General features: G+C 36.9%; 1 protein-coding gene across 3 annotated transcripts in view; it reads left to right on the forward strand.

The window, feature by feature from the left end:
- Positions 1-10,699, forward strand: part of LOC135207643 (transmembrane protein 229B-like) — a 50,813-nt gene extending 40,114 nt beyond the window's left edge. For 2 of the 3 annotated variants that reach the window (XM_064239509.1, XM_064239503.1), the window contains exons 2-4: positions 3,083-3,417; positions 8,144-8,290; positions 10,223-10,699. In XM_064239509.1, coding sequence (XP_064095579.1) covers positions 3,258-3,417; positions 8,144-8,290; positions 10,223-10,422 — 507 coding nt within the window. In that variant the 5' untranslated portion in view covers positions 3,083-3,257 and the 3' untranslated portion in view covers positions 10,423-10,699. Of the gene's footprint in view, positions 1-92; positions 199-3,082; positions 3,418-8,143; positions 8,291-10,222 lie in introns of those variants that run through there. The other variant, XM_064239505.1, reaches the window with a different exon arrangement.
- The last annotated feature ends 8,490 nt before the right edge of the window (positions 10,700-19,189 follow it).

Genomic DNA, 19,189 nt, shown 5'->3' on the forward strand with positions numbered 1-19,189 from the left:
ATGATAAAGATAGAAAAACTGAAAATTTCTTAGTACTATCCCTTCAGATTAGATAAAGGTCATGTGACTCATTATTTTTTTTAATTTTTTTATCTATATATGTACTCTGCTTTTGCGCCAACTTTCCTTTACTGACAAGGATAGGTGATGAAGGTACTGCTACTTCTCTCTCTGCGCGGTGTTTTCATCCATAATATGGTAAGACTTCTCCTTATCCCTTTAATCACATCCTGTGCTAAAACTATCAGCTAGATCCCGCTGTTGCAGCCTTGCCGTTAAGTTTCGTTAACGAGTGCAAGTCACAAGCTAAAAATAACTTTATTGGCCTAAACAACAAGGCGTGTTAGGTTATATTTGTAGAAACGGCAGTTCTTTGGTACTAGGCTTCACGCTAATAGCATGAATATTCCATTCAAATCTCACGAAAATTTACGATTACCTACCTAAGTGCGTACCGATGGAATTTTCCTAAATCTTATTAAATTTACCATACTGTTAAAGCAAGGCACACATAAGGCTAATAGGCCTAGTCCTAGAGCATAAGTGATATACGTGTCTTAGGTCTGGCTATAGGTGGGATTTCAGACCTTCAATCAAGTAGGACCCAGTACTTTTGGCCAGGCTGCTCTAGTCTGGTTAGTTGCTTTCGTGTATTTTGCTCTAAGAAAATAGAAACCTAAATCAGGTTAGTTTGAGTGGGCGGATAGAGTTCGTCATCCTTTGCTAAGTTACGTTAAGGTTGGTTGGAATGTACAGTGATGCTCAAATCTCATGCGACATGACTCCATAGGATTACGTTGAAAATTCACTAACTGGCAACTAGCATGCTCCATATTTACGTATTATTTCAATGAGGAAAAGCGATTATTGCATGCAATAAGGCCATAATATGTTTCATAAGAGTGAAATCCGTCATTTATTTCAAAACTGTAAGAAACCGTCATGTGTAACCAAATTTCAGAAAAACACGAAACATTTTCAAAACTTTAGTTCACTCATTGCTGAAGCATTTGACCAAAACGAAGTCGTCATGAAGCCTCCGTTTAAACGTTCAATAAAAAAAACGAAAAAAATTGTCATAACATTACTAATGCTTCCAAAGCAAGAATAAAATTTTAAATAGTCTTGTTTGATTGCTTTTACACCTCAACGCTGAAAAAATTTAATATGTATATACAATAGTAAAATGCTACCACCGATTTCAACGTGTGAGGGGAGCATGTGTGACTGTGACGTATGATGATCACGTATCATTAGTGTCGGTACAACCAGAGTCAAAGTACATACTGGGTGCAACAACAGCTACCTGGTGTAACTAAGTAGGTCTACTATAGGAAGCGACCATGGAATTATCTTGAAAACCTTTACCTAATATGTGTTAAGAGGAATATTTGGATTTTCATACATAATTATTCGTTATATTTCTTGAACATTTCAAAATTGATGGCATACTAGTAAATATTAGGCTATGCAATTATTCTTTTGTTAAAGCCAAGAAATTATTCCTAGGCCTAGGTGTTAGATATCTTTTCTTTACACTTAACAGTCACATCTCTCTATTAACAATTTCTGGCCAGAAAGCAAATGAGGTTATCTACACATTCTCGCACTTCAAGTTACCTTATGAAAGAATTAATTATACACCAAAAGCGAGCAGAAGGAATTTTAAGAAAATAATATTTTAAACCAGTTGAAAAACAAGTGTTCCATACGCCTTGATATTTCGATTAACAACCATCTTCTACACATAACCAAAATCATCATCATCTTTTATTCCTCAAAGAACAAGTGATCTCTACAATAAAAACATTAGTAACAGATTACATCTCAGAAGGCTTAATTATTTTTTTAGGCCTATAAATCATTTTGCAACTACAGACAGCTTAAACGCAACCTGAAACTTCAACATTCAAAGAAAACTGGTTGTAATTCATAACCTATTGTATTCCTCAAAGAACAGGTAATCTCTACAAATAAATTCATCAGTAACAGATTACATCTCAGAAGGTTTAGATTATTTTTTTAGGCCTATAAAACACTTTGCAACATACAGGCAGCTTAAACACAGCCGAAAAACTTCAACATTGAAAAAAAAACTTGTTTATTTCATATTCCTACTTTGAAATTGTTGTTATGACTGCTGAGTTTATTAGGTCTACTGTCATTATGCTGCAGACGTGGTTAAGTTGACCAGTCCGAGGAGCATGTTAAGTGTGTTTTCATTGCTGGCACCGCTAACCTTATCACACCGCACTTTGAACTGAGCAACGTTAAAAATAAAATAAAAAAAAAAAACAACAGTTCAAATCACACAGATTATGAATTATACTAATGCATCAAAGGGATCATATCTATTCAACCCTAAGGAAAATAGGGCTAGCTGTGAATTCGCAAACTTTTCGACATGTATGACATTGCAAATAAATAAATAAAAAAGTTTAGCACTACTTGGCAACGTCACGTTGAGTCTGAGAATCTGCACGATACTAAAAGAATCATGTCGCATGAGATTTGAGCATCACTGTTACTTTACTAATTGTCAGAACCCGCTTCCTAAAATCTTATCTCTCACTATGGTCCTCACTATTGCTAGGTTTGTGGGGCAAGGGAGGTGAACGGATGTGGGCGGGTTACTAATTTGTTAACCAAGCATTTCAGACGAAAATGAAAGTCAAATGATCCAATCTTGCTTCAAAAAGTATGATATAAATCAAATTTTACATTGCTTCTTGATGACAGATTTAAAAGTTACTTTAACCATTCATATAATTTTAGGATATGTGTGTGGCTCTCTCTAAAACTGTTAATTTCGATGAGAAATAAACGTAAAAATAGTTTCCATGATCACCCAGAAACACATGAAAACCGAAAACCTTGTTTCTCACTCTGTACAATAGTTAACCGTGCTTGAATATTTAGACCTTTTTCCACCATGCAAACCCAAAACAAGCTCCTCTACTTAACATGGTGGCCATTATTTGTCTACTTTCGCTTTACATTAATGAAGTGACCCAAATCAAACGCGAATCTTATCAACGACCGAAGTATCACCGTATTATATATATATATTTTCCCATTTCAGAACGCCACTGTAGTAGTCACGCGGCCATCAAGATTCATCCAAAGATAGTACTACTTAAATCACACTGAAAACGACCGACTCTTTCTCCTACCTCATCACTGTAGTACTACATAAGCCACCGGCGCCCCGTATGAGACCCAGCTGAGAATAAACAACAACAGCATCAGCAATAAAAATGACGACAACATCAATCATGCCGTCCTACACCACCTTGCCAGAACCCGAACTGAACGTTTGGCTGCGCCTCTACATCTACGGGATCCATGGATTCCTGATCGAGATCTTCTTCACGGCCGCGTGGGAATTCGCCCTCCACCAGGATTGGGCTCTGACAGGTGAGAAATAGAGGGAGAGGCGGTGGTGGTTTCCTTGGAGTTTTTTTTTTTTTTTTTTTTTTTGTTTTTTTTTTTTTTTTTTTTTTTTTTGTCTTTTTATGGACCTTATTCGTTCCCAAAGGCAGGTGCTCTTATTACTTGCAATAACTTGTTTCTTTATTTCCCCTTTGGTCAGTAATGTTCGTTGGTATATAGCATTGATTTTACTGGGTATACTCAGTAGTACTAGCTTTGATATCTTTTGGTATAAAACTTCTAGGTATCTTTCTGTGTGTGTATGTATATATATATATATATTATATATATATATATATATATATATATATATATATATATATTAATGCTATTTTGAAGCATTAATTTTACTGGGTATACTTAGTAGTACTAGCTTTGATATCTTTTGGTATAAAGCTTCGAGGTATCTTTCTGTCTTTATATATATTATTTATTTATATATTATATATATATATCGTGTATGTGCTCGCAGGCACGTTTATATGTGCATAGATATATATTATTGTACGTAATGATATTTTTATGCGCGTGAACTAACGTACCCCCGCATTCCTCCCCAGCATAATGATATGCCAAAAGTAAAGATACGAGCAACAAATTTCGTTACACAAACAGCGACGTAGTTTATCAGTGTCAACATCGTAAGTTCTTCAGCGTTAGAGTTCAACCCTGAGAGCAAATATTAACACTGCATTTGTCGCGACAATACACCTGTTGATGATTTCGGCTTGAAAATAATTTTGTCCTTGTGGTTTTTATTCACTTCCTGATGAATTTTGAATAAAATTAGTACTTTAAATATTACTATTTAGCATAAATATATAATACTTAACTTTTCTATATCTTTCACTCTATAAACTATAGTAGAGTAAAAAAAATAATTGATTAGAACACTTAACAATTTTATTAGAGAAGGTTACTGAGAAAGTTGCATATACAAGAAACATACAGTGATGAAGTCTTTCTTAAAGCTAACATGGCTAAACCAATATATATATTTTATATTATATATATATATATAGTATATATTTATATATATGATATATATATATTTATATATAATAATAATATATATATATTATATAGAATATATATTATATTTTAAAATATATATATATTAGATATATATTTTATAAAATATATCTATATATATATATATTTATAAATATATATATATTATATTTATTTATAAATATATATATATTATAATTTTATATATTTATAAATATATATATATATTAATATATATTATATATATATATTTATAAAATATAAATATAATATATATATTATATATATAATATTATTTTTACCAAGAAAAGCTTCATCACTAACATGGATTGACATTAGCCGAATAACTGATAACATACCAGTTACGTGACCTTGTATTGTATATAACACTGTACTAGAATGCATTATTGCGAACTGGTATGTTATCAGCTATTCGGTTAATGATATAAATATATATATATATATATATATATATATATATATATATATATATATAATGAATTAAAGCTATAGTTGACATAATGCAAACCTAATTTAACCAAACACAACATGGACAAAGGCGACACCGAATGTTTATTTTTATGCATATCAGAAAGATACTATGAGCGTTTTAGCTTGAATAAAAAACAGCCAAGTGAAGCCAAGCCAAACTAAGCCACGCAACGCCAAGCCAAACTAAGCCACGCAACGCCAAGCCAAGCCAAGCACTTTGTAAGGCAAGCCAAGCCAAGCCAAACCAAGCACTCTGCAAGAACAAGTGAAACCAAGTAACACCAAACCAGGCAAAGCCAAGCCAAGTCAAACTAAGCCACATCAAGCCACGCTAAGCCAAGCCAAGGACTTTATAAAGCAAGCCAAGGACCTTATAAGCCAAGTCAAGTACTCTGCAAGGTCACGTGAAACCAAGGAACACCAAACCAAGCAAAGCCAAGGCTTCTTCAAGCCAAACTAAGCCAATTCACGCTATGCCAAGGCAAGCCAAGCGCTTTGTAAGCCAAGCCAAGCCAAACTAAGCTACGCCAAGCCAAGTAATTTGTAAGCCAAGCCAAGCCAAACTAAGCTACGTCAAGCCAAGTACTTTGGAAGCCAAGCCAAGCACTTTGTAAGCCAAGCCAAGTACTTTGTAAGCCAGGCCAAGCCAAACTAAGCTACGCCAAGCCAAGTACTTTGTAAGCCAAGCCAAGCCAAACTAAGCTACGCCAAGCCAAGTACTTAGAAAGCCAAGCCAAGCCAAGCACTTTGTAAGCCACGCCAAGCCATCCTACGCCAAGCCAAGCACTTTGTAAGCCATGCCAAGCCATCCTACGCCAAGCCAAGCACTTTGTAAGCCACGCCAAGCCATCCTATGCCAAGCCAAACCAAGCCAAACAAAGCCAAGCCACGCCACACCAAGCCAAGCCAAGCCACGCCACACCAAGCCAAGCCAAGCCACGCAACGCCAAGCCAAGCCACGCCAAGGCAAGGCAAGGCAAGGCAAGGCAAGGCAAGCCAAGCCAAGCCAAGCCAAGGAAAGCCAAGCCAAGTGACGCCAAGGCAAGGCAAGGCAAGCCAAGCCAAGCCAAGCCACGCCAAGGCAAGCCAAGCCAAGGCAAACCAAGCCAAGCCATGCAAAGCCAAGCCACACCCCACCAAGCCAAGACACACTAAGCCAAGTCAAGCCACGCTAAGCCAAGCCACACCAAGTCAAGCACTTTGTAAGCCAAGCCAAACTAAGCCACGCCAAGCCAAGCACTTCATAAGCCAAGCCAAACTAAGCCACGCCAAGCCAAGCACTTTGTAAGGCAAGCCTAACTAAACTAAGCCACGTCAAGTCAAGCTCTTTGTTAAGCTGGCTACACACGATCAAGTAAACTTGACAAGTATGCTTGATCAAGTATTTCATCAAGTATTGTGATATTTCCCTTCGCCTCCACACGGTCAGGTATGCTTGACAAGTCTTCAGTTGAAATCTCAACAATCGAGTGCAGACGACGACGACGCTCTTGCTTTGGCAGCTTTCTGTGTTGTGGCCAAGCGAAAGGCAACTAGAAAGAACCGGCGGGAGTGGTGCAAAGAGTGGGTGAAGAAGAGGAAAACATATTCTCATGTTAACCTATTGGCTGAGTTGAAGATTTATCCACGTGATTGGCACAACTGCCTTCGAATGAACGAAGCGACATAGGTACTTACATCTGCTGTCACTGGTAACACCACTAATTGCGAAGACCACTACAAACATGAGAGAAGCAATTTTTAAGTTAACATTTTTATCTTGCTCATGATCAAATGCGCGTTAGATTTTTTTCATTGTTTAAAATATCATAAACAAAAGTAATAGCAATGGAAAAGAAAGATATTGATAGATTATCCGGGATTACCAGTGTTTGTTTTTTATCAGTTTCCTTTCTGATGCTGGGTAATTATGGTAACCTTGTAATTATTTTACTCTCCTTTGTTTCATAGAAAGTAGCGAGACTTTTCTGGCTGTATTTTTATTTCCCAGTTGACAAGAGAATCACAGAAAAGTGGACAGCTGTACATTTGCACAAGAATACACAATCCGAGAGAGAGAGAGAGAGAGAGAGAGGATCCGAGAGACACGATGAGAGAGAGAGAGAGGAGAGAGAAGAATGAAAGAAAGAGGAAAAGAGAAAAAAGACAATTAGAGAGACGAGAGAGAGAGAAGAGAGAGAGAGAGAAAGAGAGAGAGAGAGAGAGAGAGAGAGATGCTCACAACGATAACACGGGAAAATATGGTCAAGAATTTGAGACTTGCAACGTTTCTGTTAGCAAGAAATTTAATGCATACAGAAAACAGTTTGCATGACAATACAGACATTCCTTTAGGTTTCTACTATTTCTCTGTCGAGGTCATCATAGATATTCATCATGGATTTTAGAAGAAGCGTCCATACGATTCCTCCTCCTCAGTTCTAGAAACAGCGATAAAAAAGAATGGTCTGCTTTCTTTTCCTAAATTATATTCGATCACATAACCACCACACGTGCATGAGCACACTCAGTCATACACACACACACACAAATTGTACACAAATTTTTATTCGGCATACATTTAGTATTAACCTGAAAAATATATATATATTTTTTTAATGGAATTAAACCATAAACTTGACACCCTCAACTTTGATCAAGTCTTTGGTACACACGGTCCAGTTGACTTGAACAAGTCAAGACTTGACTTGACGACATGATTCAAATTCAATCATGCCTCAAGCGACTTGTCAAGTCTAATACTTGATCAAGTCTCACCATACAGACGGTCCAGTTTGCTTGAACAAGTCACTTGATCAAGCATACTTGTCAAGTTTACTTGATCGTGTGTAGCCAGCTTAAGCCTAGCCAAGCCAAGCCAAACACTTTGTTAGCCAATCCAAGCCAAGCCAAGCCAAGCCTAGCTCTTTGTTACCTAAGCCAAACCAATCACTTTGTTAGCTAAGCCAAGCCAAGCCAAGCCAAACTAAACCAAGCCAAGCCACGTCAAGTCACAGCAAGCCACGCCAAGCCAAGCCAAGTACTTTGTAAGCCAAGGCAAGCCACGATAAGCATGAATAACAGAAACAGACGCACTCACAGTAACAACATAAACGAGTAAACCTATAACAAACGCACCCACACTAACGGCATGAATGGGTACACTAAAGCTATAACACACCCACAGTAGCTAACAACAATTAAATACCTCTACTTTCATCTTCCTCAGGTTGCACGAGCGTGTGGTCACTCTTCATCTACGGCGTGGGAACTCTGGTCGGGGAGAAGTTCTACCGGCGGTTCCACGCGACGGTTCCCCTCCTCATCCGCGGGTTGGTCTACGTCGCGTGGATCTACCTGTGGGAATACACGACAGGTAAGCTGCACGGCAGGTGGCGTCAGTCATTTGAGTAATATTCAACGAGGAACTATGTAAATTTTTATTTATCTTTTATTAGGAAAATATCAGTCATTACATACTACATAGGGTGTTACAAAATATTACAAAATTAAATATACTACAATACTTACAATTAGCATGGTTAGAAAGAATTAGAAATAAAAATCAATGTATTTTTTGCTAAATAGATTTTCAAATTTTTCTTTAAATAGTTTTTTTAACAACCACCTGTCATGAGAGAATTGAATAGAATACAGAATTTAGGCCAAGCGCTGGGGACCTATGAGGTAATTATGGGTGTAACGAAAATTGACAGTAAAGGGTTTGAAAGGTGTAACAGGAGGAAAACCGCGCATTTGTGGTATGAATCAATTATTAAGAGAGTGGGGAAAGTAAGATGGAAGAAAGATAATGAAAGGGGTACAGTAAGAGAAACGAAAGGGGTAACAGCCAGGGGCCTAAGGCACGCTGCAAAGAACCGTAAGTAATGCCTACTGTACACCGCACAAGGTGCACTGACGGCACTAACCCCCTTTGAATGACGAAAAATGATCTTAAACTTGAACTTGTCAAGAAATTTAGGTGAGGTGTTTTGTTTGGTGAGATACCACTGGTCACAAATAAGGTATAAATTCCGGCCCAAATAGACGAGGAGGGCTGAACACAGGTTAACACTAGCCCCCACCCCTTCGCCACCGCCCTCCTACATTGTAACCTAAATTAGAAGTTGTAGATCTAGTATGGAAGTGATGTGTCCCAATGAGGCCATAGTACCAATGGGGTGAGTCTAATAATAAATTGTTTATTTTTTTGCTGAATGACCTCAGATTTAAACCAGCTTGTAAATCCACTCGACTTGTAGGGTAATGTCAGATGACGTGCATAAGCTAATGATGATGATTATGACTATAGCTCATAGTAGTAATGATAATGAGTGTGACTTCAGATGTTTCATAGACTCATAGTTCATCGATGTGCGTAAGGTGAGTGTCTGGGTGAATTGTGTGCATGTCATTAATACATTATTTCAGATGAGTAAGTCTATAGACAGGCATCTATTCAGAACAGTATTAGAATTAATATTTTCTAAGTGTAGCTATACAAATTTCCATGTGTACATATAACACAGTGTATGAATGACTGAACGGATTTCTCCTCGTTGATTTCATCGCTGTTATAAAAATTATGTAGTCTCCCTGACGACGTCGTGCAGTTGGAACTTGAAAAGTTCAAGCGAAGATTCAATGAATTAGTACCATAGTACTACCTTAATACAGTTCTTCTTGTATTTTAATAATATAGTTACTCTCGAATGACCATCATATTATTTGGAACCTTGAATTTCAAGGCAATGGTCCCTGTGGGCTTGTTCAATATGGATAGTTTATCTACTGAATAATAATATAATAATAATAAATGCACTAAGGGGTAGGTTGGAATTGTTGTTTTTATCCGTCTTTCAAACCAATAACGCAGCACAGACACACATGCCACTTGCATAAACAGGTGTTCAACAATGGGATGCGGTATGCATTATAATGCGTGCAGACAGTCTCATTCACGAATACGTATGTATTTATAGAGTATGAGTGCTTGTATACATTGCCTGTAGTTTTAGCGGTATCATTTGGAAGTCTGGCATCTTTAGTCTCCATCCTCCTTTAAACATATTTTATTTTTATAATTTGTTGTTTTCCTTTCGAATCGAGTTATTCCTCTCACGAAATAACCGTCATGTATGTATGCATGTAAGTAAAGTACCTGTGAATGTACAGGGTGTCCATCAAGTCCTAGTACCATTACAAGTATTTATTGTTCAGAATGGTACTGGGACTTTATGAACACCCTGGTATATCTGTATGTAAGTACCTGTGATTCACATCTGTATACACCCCTCTTTCTCCCCAGGTCGCATACTACGGATGTACGACGCGTGCCCCTGGGACTACACGGAGCGGCGGTACAACGTACACGGCCTAATCACCTTGGAGTACTTCCCTGCCTGGTACACGGCTTCCATCCTCACCGAGCAGCTGATCATCCACAACGTCTTGTTTCTCTCCCTCTGCCCGCAAGACAGTCACAACAGATTGAACCAGAAGGGCTAAATGTTCATGGATTCTCCGGCAACCTAGGCTTAGGTCCTGTCTAGGCCTAACCCTACGGGTACATGCTGGGATAACCCCCTAGGGAAACGCAGCCCTTGAACATTTTTTTTAAGTGTCGTTGTCCTACCGATGTTATGGTTCGTTGTTGAAGTTTTAACAGAAGTTTAGTTGCAGACATTCCGTGATTTTGAAGCTACAAGATGAAGTGATTTCGTTCTCTCTCTCTCTCTCTCTCTCTCTCTCTCTCTCTCTCTCTCTCTCTCTCTCTCTCTCTCTCTCTCGAGTGTGTGCAGAATTGTTGATGAATACAAAATCATGTAACAATTACCCTCCCCTCGCTAACCCCCCCCCCCTTCTCTCTCTGAAAAGTACTCTGTTGTATGAATACAAAATACTATAATTCCTCTCTTTCAATCTCTCTCTTCTTCTTCTTGAGAAATTACGTTGTTGTCGCAATACAAAGTGATAAAGTTATATGCATCTTTCTCTGTATATAAGTGCGTTGGTTTATGAATACTAAATAATATAATAAACTCAATCTCTCCCTCTCTCTTCGTGAAACATTACGTTACCTCGATTCTAAACACTAATTTCTTTCTATCTCTGTACAGATGTGCGTTGAATTATAAATACTAATATTATGAATTCTCTCTCTCTCTCTCTCTCTCTCTCTCTCTCTCTCTCTCTCTCTCTCTCTCTCTCTCTCTCTCTCTCTCTCGTTAGCTCTTTGTAGACATTCATAATATATAAACCTCTGTACATATAAGACTACAATACTTATAATAATATCGAAAAGAAAAGAAAATTCGAGGAAGACAAAAACAATCTAACAATTCTGACGGAATGACACCGATTGATTGTGACTTGTTCTGGCGTCACATCAACTGCTGACCAAAATATGAACTTGGTATAAAATGTATTGAGATAAACGCGGAAACAGGAGAAACTGGAAGAATTCCTAAATAAAGTCGTAAGAGATGAAATATTGAAACGAACAAAAATGAAAAACATTTTACCTGTTCCTAGCGAAACTTATAAACATTTAACCTTAGTCATTATAATTGAATTGAAAAGTCAAGATCTATGAATAGACAGAGTTATTCAGGGCTTTGAAATATACAAAACTCACAGGAAAGAATGTTAGAATTTGTTCAGCAGACCTATAGACATAGACCTATGAGTGCTAACGGATAAACAAGCAATCTGTACCTTGCAAACTTAGGCCTATTTTATGAAGGACAATTACTTCCCTAAGAGTTTCATGGCTACAAATTATTATAAACACCGTGCGACATAAGTTCAATATAAAGTAAAGCAAAGAGAAAAGTTATGCCAAACGTGAGGAAAGGCAGCATAAAGATATATATCACACCGAGTGTAAGGCAACTTCGATCCTAGACAAAACATTCAACAGGTAGTGTCGCCAAGTGTGATAACAAACCTGTATAATACGAAAATATTTTGGGTGATTTTGACCTCGTGAGAAAATTTAAGGTAAAAAACGTTTACGTAAAGGACCAAGGACATATCTGGCTCTCCAACTTTCACGTTTTTGACTGAGTCGCGATTCTTTCTTTTTCGTTTATTTTCGGACGTTTCGCACCAAAAGTACTTGTCTTTATGCTCATTAGTACCACCTTTTCCACATCGTATATCATTTACTTTATAAACCTCTTACATTCTTCTTCTTCTCGATATCAAATGGTAAACATCCTCTTAAACAACTTTCGTTATTAGCCACTCCCCCAATCAAATACTTGATTTTCCTCCTTCTTTCCGTTTTACTTTAGTTTCCGCGTTAAATTGTCCACTTGTCACCGTCATTTGCATACGATTTCATTCCAAGTATTCATCTACCTCTCCCTTTTCTCCAGCCTCGTTTCACAAAAAAGAATTGTTATTCTGTCAACCCTAGTTCTTAATATCCTATCGGAATTATATAATCTCCCTTTGTTTACATAATTTCGTGCCTTTCGGTTACTGAACTGTTTTCTTCTTCTTAATAAATTGCGTCGAATTCTCGTCTCTCCTTTGTTTCTTAGCACCTTATCTTTTCAGTTATCGGTCTACTATTTTCCGTCCATTTTTTATATATGAATTTCCTTTCCAACTCATATTGACGTTGCTTAATGAAACGAAATCCATTTACAAATCATGGATTCAAAGATAAAAGAAAAAACCTTGTTAATGACGACTTTTTTCCTAACAAATGTAAAAACTTCGACTTTATTCGAACTGACATACTTCATAGTTCATACCAATTTGCCTCGAAGCGATAAAGGTCTATTTTCATTTCCTTTCAATTTCGTCCGATGCCCCTGTTTCTCCCTTCTCTCTAGCCTTCTTTTTTTCAAGCAGACTTCTGTTTCTATATAAATTCTTATTGCTTTACGTGTTCAAATAAAAAATAACATTACACTGAAAACCTTGGAAGCCACGTTCTTTACGTTCTTTTCCACCGATAAATACGAAGTTTGACACCAAGAGTCAGAGGCATTAGAAGTTAAGCGCTCATTCTAACTGACATGTGAAACTTTGGTAGCAGAATTGATGACATCAAAAAAGTCACACCAACTTAAGTAGTTTTCTTGCAGAACAGTTAGTCTGACGAGAGTGCGGGAGACAACAATGTCATCGATTTTATAAAGTTTCACTGTGTGAAACCTTTCCTCTGAATGTCAATGACCAGCAAAGAAAAACTAAAAAACTAGCGAAGACAATATAGGCCTATATATATGCCGGAGCAGGCATAGCCCTAAAGACTGCACCATTTCCGCGCACTTGACTGTTAAGATTTTAGGTTAGCACACGGTCTAGATAGTTCTTTCTAGACCGTGCGTTACCCATAAATGAAACGATTATACTGAAGTGTATTAGCCAAGTATTGTACGTCCACTCTCCAGATGGTCGGTTATACTAGTATTATATACTGAACTCACGGACGTCATATCTCTAACCACGAGGCGGATTTCGTCGACTTCAGCCACGTAAAATAAATGAATAAATAAGAGAGGAACCAAATAGAGCCGATACGGTGATAAGCGTGTCCTTCCAGACAACGCTTTTTTAGTGTCACCTTTTGCATTTTCAACTTTGAAGCATGTTAATACTTAAATTAGACTTTAAAAACAATCTTGTAATCCTAAGCATAAGTTTGTACAGCTGACTTGTTCCAATGATTTACTTGTTCCGTTAAAAAAATGACTTTAGTCTGTTATATCATGAGACTTTCTATTTAATTACCGTTGTTGTTATTGTTGTTGCTCGTTTTTGTTTACAAAGTTATATGGGATCAATATGTTTAAAACTTCTGTCATGTGACGTTGACTGTTTACACATTTTTAATGACTGTTATCAGTAAACAAAGTGTTTTTGTTTTAATTTTTGTTTCTTTAATATTATTTGCTATAATATAAAGGTACTTTATAAAGTTTCATTTGCTGTGCTAAGTTGGTAAATAATATAAAGTTTTATAATATTTATTGGGCGACTATCCTTCATTCTTAATATATTAATTTCTCGAGTGAAAATCCATTTCCTTTATTATACACTTAATTTCTGTGAATTTTACAAAAGTAAATCCTCCTTGTCTGTGCATAATTTTATGTTGTTTCAGAATAATTGTAATCTTAGTCGTCATTCGTTAAGACAGAATCTCTCTATTTTTATAACCAATACTTTGACTTGAGTTTCAGTTGTTATTTGATAAAGCGTGAATCCTATCCGTTAGTTATTCCAGTTTGCCGAGTGAGAGTCATTTCATCATTTGATAGTGTCGTTAGTTAAAATAATTTTTGTTACGTGCTAGTCTCATATTTTATTTGTTTGTTTAACTTTACAATCATTTACTAAGTGACAACTTTGCCATTTTCATCATAAGATAGTCAGTGAACCTTAACTAGAATCAGTTTTCCACTTATCCTGTTAAAAGGAAATCGTAGGCCAAATAGAGATTAAATACGATACTAAGGATCTTCAAGATCGTTAGAGGAAGTTTAACGTATTATACGATTACATTGTATCTCAACTATATTAGACGGCATGCTAGTAGTTTTTAAATTATAAAGGTGATAGGGTTTACAAGTATTTACACGGATAACAGATCTTTTTACCACAGAATTGTCAAACTCCATTTTTTCCAACTCAGAAATATGTTTTTTTTAATGGTACCCCCTAAAAAAGTGTTTTTGTGTGTGTGTATGTATGTTTTATAAGTGTACTACTCAGATCTCACGTACATCTCTTGTAACAAGTACAAATAATGTGAGTTATCTTCTTAAAAAGGCAGGCAGTTAATAGATGATTTCAATAACAAATGGTTGTTTAAGTTATCGTGCAGTTTAGTGCAGACTACTGACGCCACCAAATGAGTAACTAACAAAAACTGCCTCTTGTAGGCAAGGATCATTTATGAGATTCAGAGCCTTTGTCCCGGTGTTTTTCCGGAATAACTTCTTTCTGTGCATTTGACAAAAATATCACTTAGCCATTGTATACTTTACATCCCTACCTAATTTTCGGCACCATTCTCTTTTGCTTACATTAGAAAAAAGTATATTCATTAGAGCAAAATAAAGCAACCGAACACACTAATGAGAGGGTTCAAAGTTACATGTGATATACATATGACGTCCTGAATCCTCCCACAAGGTGATGACGACAAACAGCTGTCTCTGAAATTCTGACCGAGTATTCATATCTTGCCAAGACTTCAAGAATGGAGGCTATGATAAGTCATTGGCCCCGTGGCTGCAGGACAGCTTTTGTGATTCGACTTGCACAATTGTTTAGAAGTGAGGAGGACCGTGGCAAACCCTACTTAAGATTGAACAGGTAAATGAATAATACGGCCCTTTTTTTTGGGTAAGGAGTACACCCGGACATCCTAGGCTACCAAATTTTCGTCTTTTGTCGACTTCCATAAGGTGCAGAAAGATGATAATATATGTGCTCTATAAAGCAATAGTTAATTTCTTAGTAAAATGTAACTTGCGGAACAACATTAAAACTTGCTTTGGCAAAAAAAAAAAATAATAATAAAATAAAAATAAGTCTAGTTCTAATACATCACTGAATGACCTCTATAGGTCCCAGTGCTTGGCTCTAAGTCTAAATTCTATAATCCAATCTAATCCTATGCAATTGTTTATTACAATGATTGTCACTGTCAAAGGAGTTACGACGAATGCCAAAGTTTTCTTCCCTTTGTTAATCGATTTTTATTATATAATTTTTCAGTGGAGAAATAGTAATAGAAAGTAATTTCTAGGATTACTTTCGGAAACCCTTTTCTTCAAGAATTCTAGCACTACCTCTTGGCATAAATCATCTATATACTACTACTACTACTACAAAGTGTAAACAAGGAGTATTGGTGGTATTTCATTGTTGCCAGAGGTTGAGACTTTCACGAATAGCCAATTATCCATCGAGGAGGCAAGTTAATGACGTCATTACATCTTCGAAAGATATTCCTCTGAGTTTGCAGGCGATGTCTACAGAAGTGTGTGTTACTCATAACTACCAGAATTATACAATTTCCGTAATACAGAATACAGTGAAAAAATTAGGTAGGGATGTAAGATACCCTGTGACAAAGTGTCATCTCGTCTCTTACGTTGACAAATTTTTTATTCCGGATTAACACAGGGACGCCGGCTGTGAATCTCATAGTAACTGACAACTTAAGTCTCTTACTGTAGACCTATCTCTTCAAAGTACGCGTATAAGATCAATTCTTAACTTTCTCCATTCGATATCCATAAAATTCTATTGCTTAATTCCTCTATTATTTTTTTTTTATTATTATCTCCTAACTGCCAACTTAGTTTCTTCCTATAGGTCTATCTCGTCTTAGTTCGCGTATGAGATAAATTCATTCGTAAATCTTGAAATTCCATAGGTCAGCCCAAGTCCTCTGTGAAATACGAGGCAGCTGTTGATTTTCTTGTTTACGTTAAAGGGAGTTAGTCTTATACCCTGTGAATTACGTTCAGAGCATCGAACGCTCTTAATAATTGTAGGCTGTTAAACTGGTTATATGTTGCAACATGCATAAATGCAATGATTATAATAATAGGACCGCAAGTAGGAGAGCCTGAATGTAATTCATTGTATCGAAACTGTCATGTTCAAATCCGCGAGTTTGTGGCTTCTTTTAACATCTTCCAAATATTTATTAACTGTAGGTAACTTCAAAATGCCTAGAGAAAAATAAATGATTTGCATTTAAAAGAATGAGGCAACATCACTCATGTTAATATAAAGAGAGTCAGTATATATACCTCCTATTATATTATTGATAAATAGCCTTAATAATCTGATATTGTAGGTGGAATTCACTTGTAGACACCACAAATATTAGTATCGGGCTTACAGATGAATACTTCAAAAGTTCATCCATTTTAGAACTGATCATATTCCTAAAAGAATCCAAGTCTAAAAATAAAGGAGGGTATTTTGTCTATCAAATCCATAACGACAAATAAATATAAGTTTTTATTTACATTATATTTTTAGGGGTTATTTCACTTCTGACGCTGTATAGACTAAAGGCCTGTCCACACGAGCGGGCCTGATCGGCGTGCTCCGGGGTTGACGGGAAAATTCTGGTGGGCTTACCTGTGAGTGTAGTCCACACGGGTGAGGCGATGGAGAGGTGGGCGTCCCCGACGATGCCAGTAGTGTGTTCAGTGCGGTACGATAAACATTGTGCCTACCGCAAACAAGATGATAGCGTAACATGATAATTGCGTTGTGTGTGATGAAAAAGAAGCGAATATGGTGCAAAGAATGGCTCGGTAAAAGAAATGTATATGGTTAACGTACGTCTGCCAGAGTCGAAACTCAAACCATCGGGCACCACCATGGTGATTTTGCTACAAGACCCATCGGGCAATTTGACGGTTTGCCCGTCAAGTGTGCCCGTTAGAGGGGAAGTCCGCCGATCAGGCCCGATCGTGTGGACAGGCCTTAAGGCCTTGTCCACACTAGCGGACACTGAGCGACAGGCAAAGTGATCCCATTACCCGTTCCACTATAGTGACAGACAGAGTACAGAGCCAGAACGACACGATTGTCTGGTAACACTGCTTCAGTGTGGACAGGCCTTAACAGAGATGCAACTAAACAGGGTTTTATGGCCGCTAATGTCAGCTTGCCTTTCATACACACAACAAAAGTAGACGATTTCATCTAAGGGTAACTTAAGCATTTGTTCACAGAAACAGATGAACATTAACCCTTCACCGCCAATTCAAAGTAGAATCTTTAGGTCCAATTTAACAAGAGTCCTGTGAGGTGTCGAATCGCCTTTCCTTCGCGGTCTTTTCGAAGACTATCGGATTCCCTTTTTGCATGCACGGAATACTACTATTACTATTACTACTACTACTATTAATACTGTTATTAGAGTTCCATTACATCCACAGGTACGAGTGATAGTTATTAAAATTGTGAAATACACCACGCTTCTATCCAAAGTGTTAACAAAAATAAATGAAGTTTGTTCGCTGTTCATTTGTTATCGAACATTTTTCTTATCCAAGAGGAAAAATGTTTACAATCAGACGTCAATCGTGAATTTAAAAAAAAATTAATCTTAGGTGTTCCTAAGCACTGGTTGTTAATGTTGATCAAGAATGTATTTTTGAATACCTGGTTGTTAAGTGTTTTGAAAAGTATTTTGGCGCACATGAATATTTATATCATGATTTATTGTTTGATGGTGTAATTCGAAATAAAAACTATATAATCTTTTATAAATAGTAGTCATTCCTGACCTGATTGTCTTTAATATTCGTATTTTTTTGTTTTACTTTGTAACAAATTAGCTGAAATGTTACTGTATGTAGGCCTACCCTTTCAATCAAACTGGGTTCCAAGACTTTCGATTTTATCTTTAAAATAATTTCATCTTATGAGTTTTAAGTTGCTCTCACTCGATAACAGACTACCTTAAGTAGACTTTGATTCTGCCCCGGCCGCCCTCCACCCCTCAATTTTTTTTTTTTTTATCGGTCTAAGGGCACAATCCTTTTATCACCTTTGCACTACTGACTTAGCGAGTTCATGATATTGGTTAAATAGTTAACTAGACAAATTGGTAATTTTTTTCGATCTATAACTTTAGACTCTGGACAAATTGGCAAAACCAAATTTTGCACAATTTACAGTTTTACCTAGTAGTACACCTTCAACCACTCGTATCTAATCAATTTTGTAGAATACTTTATTTTGGGATGTAAAATTTAAAAGTCATCCTGCACTTGTATGCTGTTTAATCAACTGATGAGACTCACCGCGAATAAACAGCTTAGCTTGTGAGAGCGCGCTTTTAACCAAAATTACCAGATCCCGTCTAATAGATCCACAAATAGCATTTGAAATTTCACACAAAATTCAAGACTAGTACTAGTACCCTGTCAAAGAAAAAAAGCCTTCTGGTCTAGCCTAACCCTTCTGAAATAGCACAAGGCCACTTGGCCTAGCCTAGCCTTTCCGGAATAGTACATGGTCCCCGACTTAGCTAACCTTTCTTGAATAATAAAAAGCCTTCTGGCCTAGCCTAGACTTTTCGGAACAATACAAGGCATTCTGACGTCCTGTTCCTAGTGGACACTCAAAGCTGATCAATTCTAAGCAAGTTCGACAGCTTACAAAAATCCCAGAACACTTTTGATAATTAGCTTATATTTTCATTGGCACAGCCCATTTCAGAATAGATAAAAATCGAAAGGCGCATAGCTACTTACAAATCACAATGTCT

Source organism: Macrobrachium nipponense, chromosome 11 (assembly GCF_015104395.2).
Source record: "Macrobrachium nipponense isolate FS-2020 chromosome 11, ASM1510439v2, whole genome shotgun sequence".
NCBI lineage: Eukaryota > Metazoa > Arthropoda > Malacostraca > Decapoda > Palaemonidae > Macrobrachium > Macrobrachium nipponense.